Below are 1,140 nucleotides of genomic sequence, written 5' to 3'. Positions count from 1 at the left end.
GTTCTTACAGTTCCATCCAGAGCTTAAAAAATCGTGGCCTGTGTAAATCAAATGGGTGACGCCAAAGAAAACTCTTAACACTGTGTGAAGTCTCAGTGGTAAGATTGGCCATTATTTCCCCTTTTCGATTTCGGGACAATGATACCTCCGCTGTTACAGTTTCCTCTATAAAACCCCTTTCCTCTATAAAAAAAGTAATGTATTTCCGTCATACAATGACGTCACAACTTACTCTCTTCACAGGTATGACACCTCGCTGTTGAATGTCCACAATATTCCAGGTGTTCTGAAAGTTACGTATGTCTGCATAGGACAGCAACGCATCCTCTTCATTGGAGTAGAAGAGGGAGAAGTTCTCCATGATAATAGCTGTAGGAGGAGAAATGGACATATTGGACATCCTTTACAAGGGGTAGTAGGAGTAGGTATATCAAGATACGAGACTGCTGCCACGAAATAAAACCACTGGGTATTATAGGTCCGTTTTACTTTCTAAAACGGAAACGATTTGCCCTCTTCAAGATGACGGATTTTCTATGGTTTAGTACAGGTGCTATAACGCTAAAAGGCGGGAAATGAGCTTCAGAATAGAAGAATCGTCTGAGTATCCGAAAGGAAAATACGACTCATGTTGTTCTTTACAAAAAAAATACAAGAGGTATTTGCTCTCTATTAGGACCCCAGTATTTTCTACAGCATCTTTGTTGGTTTCGATGGCAGGACAACTATTACTACACAAGTTACTCGCGATCCTAAGAGTTTGTTAGGGGCATTAAGGAGAACCCATACAACGAATTCAAAGAAGGTTTTCGACAATCATGTCTGGTTAACACCACATTTTAGACTACAGTGAAAAGATCATTAGGACTATAGTTGGTACGGACTATTATAGCCAACTGATAACTCACCCACAAGTAGATTGAGTACAATATAGGTGATGATGACGTAGAAAGAGCAGAAGTAAATCAAAGAGGCGCTAAAATTCCCGCAGTCGGTTTCCCAATAGTTGGCAGCAGGGGTGCAATATGGTGGTTGTATCATACAGTCATGCATGATCTTATTCCAGTCCTCGCCGGTGACGATACGAAACAACATGGCTACACCTGTCACGGGGGAACCGAAGTTAGCCAACCTGAAAAA

The 1,140-nt window shown here is 41.3% G+C and overlaps 1 protein-coding gene across 1 annotated transcript; it reads right to left on the bottom strand.

Moving 5' to 3' along the window:
* Nucleotides 1-232: 232 nt before the first annotated feature.
* Nucleotides 233-1,131, bottom strand: LOC103523129 (sodium leak channel non-selective protein-like; the record flags this gene model as incomplete). The annotated part of the gene is made up of 2 exons (XM_008488199.1): nt 233-369; nt 909-1,131. Coding segments are annotated over 2 exons (360 nt in total), but the record flags the coding sequence as incomplete, so codon positions are not given.
* Nucleotides 1,132-1,140: the final 9 nt, after the last annotated feature.

The sequence above is a fragment of the Diaphorina citri genome, unplaced genomic scaffold, assembly GCF_000475195.1.
Source record: "Diaphorina citri unplaced genomic scaffold, Diaci psyllid genome assembly version 1.1 scaffold15774, whole genome shotgun sequence".
Lineage (NCBI taxonomy): Eukaryota > Metazoa > Arthropoda > Insecta > Hemiptera > Psyllidae > Diaphorina > Diaphorina citri.
Note: the sequence above shows the minus strand (reverse complement) of the source record. Positions and strands in the feature narration are given on the sequence as shown.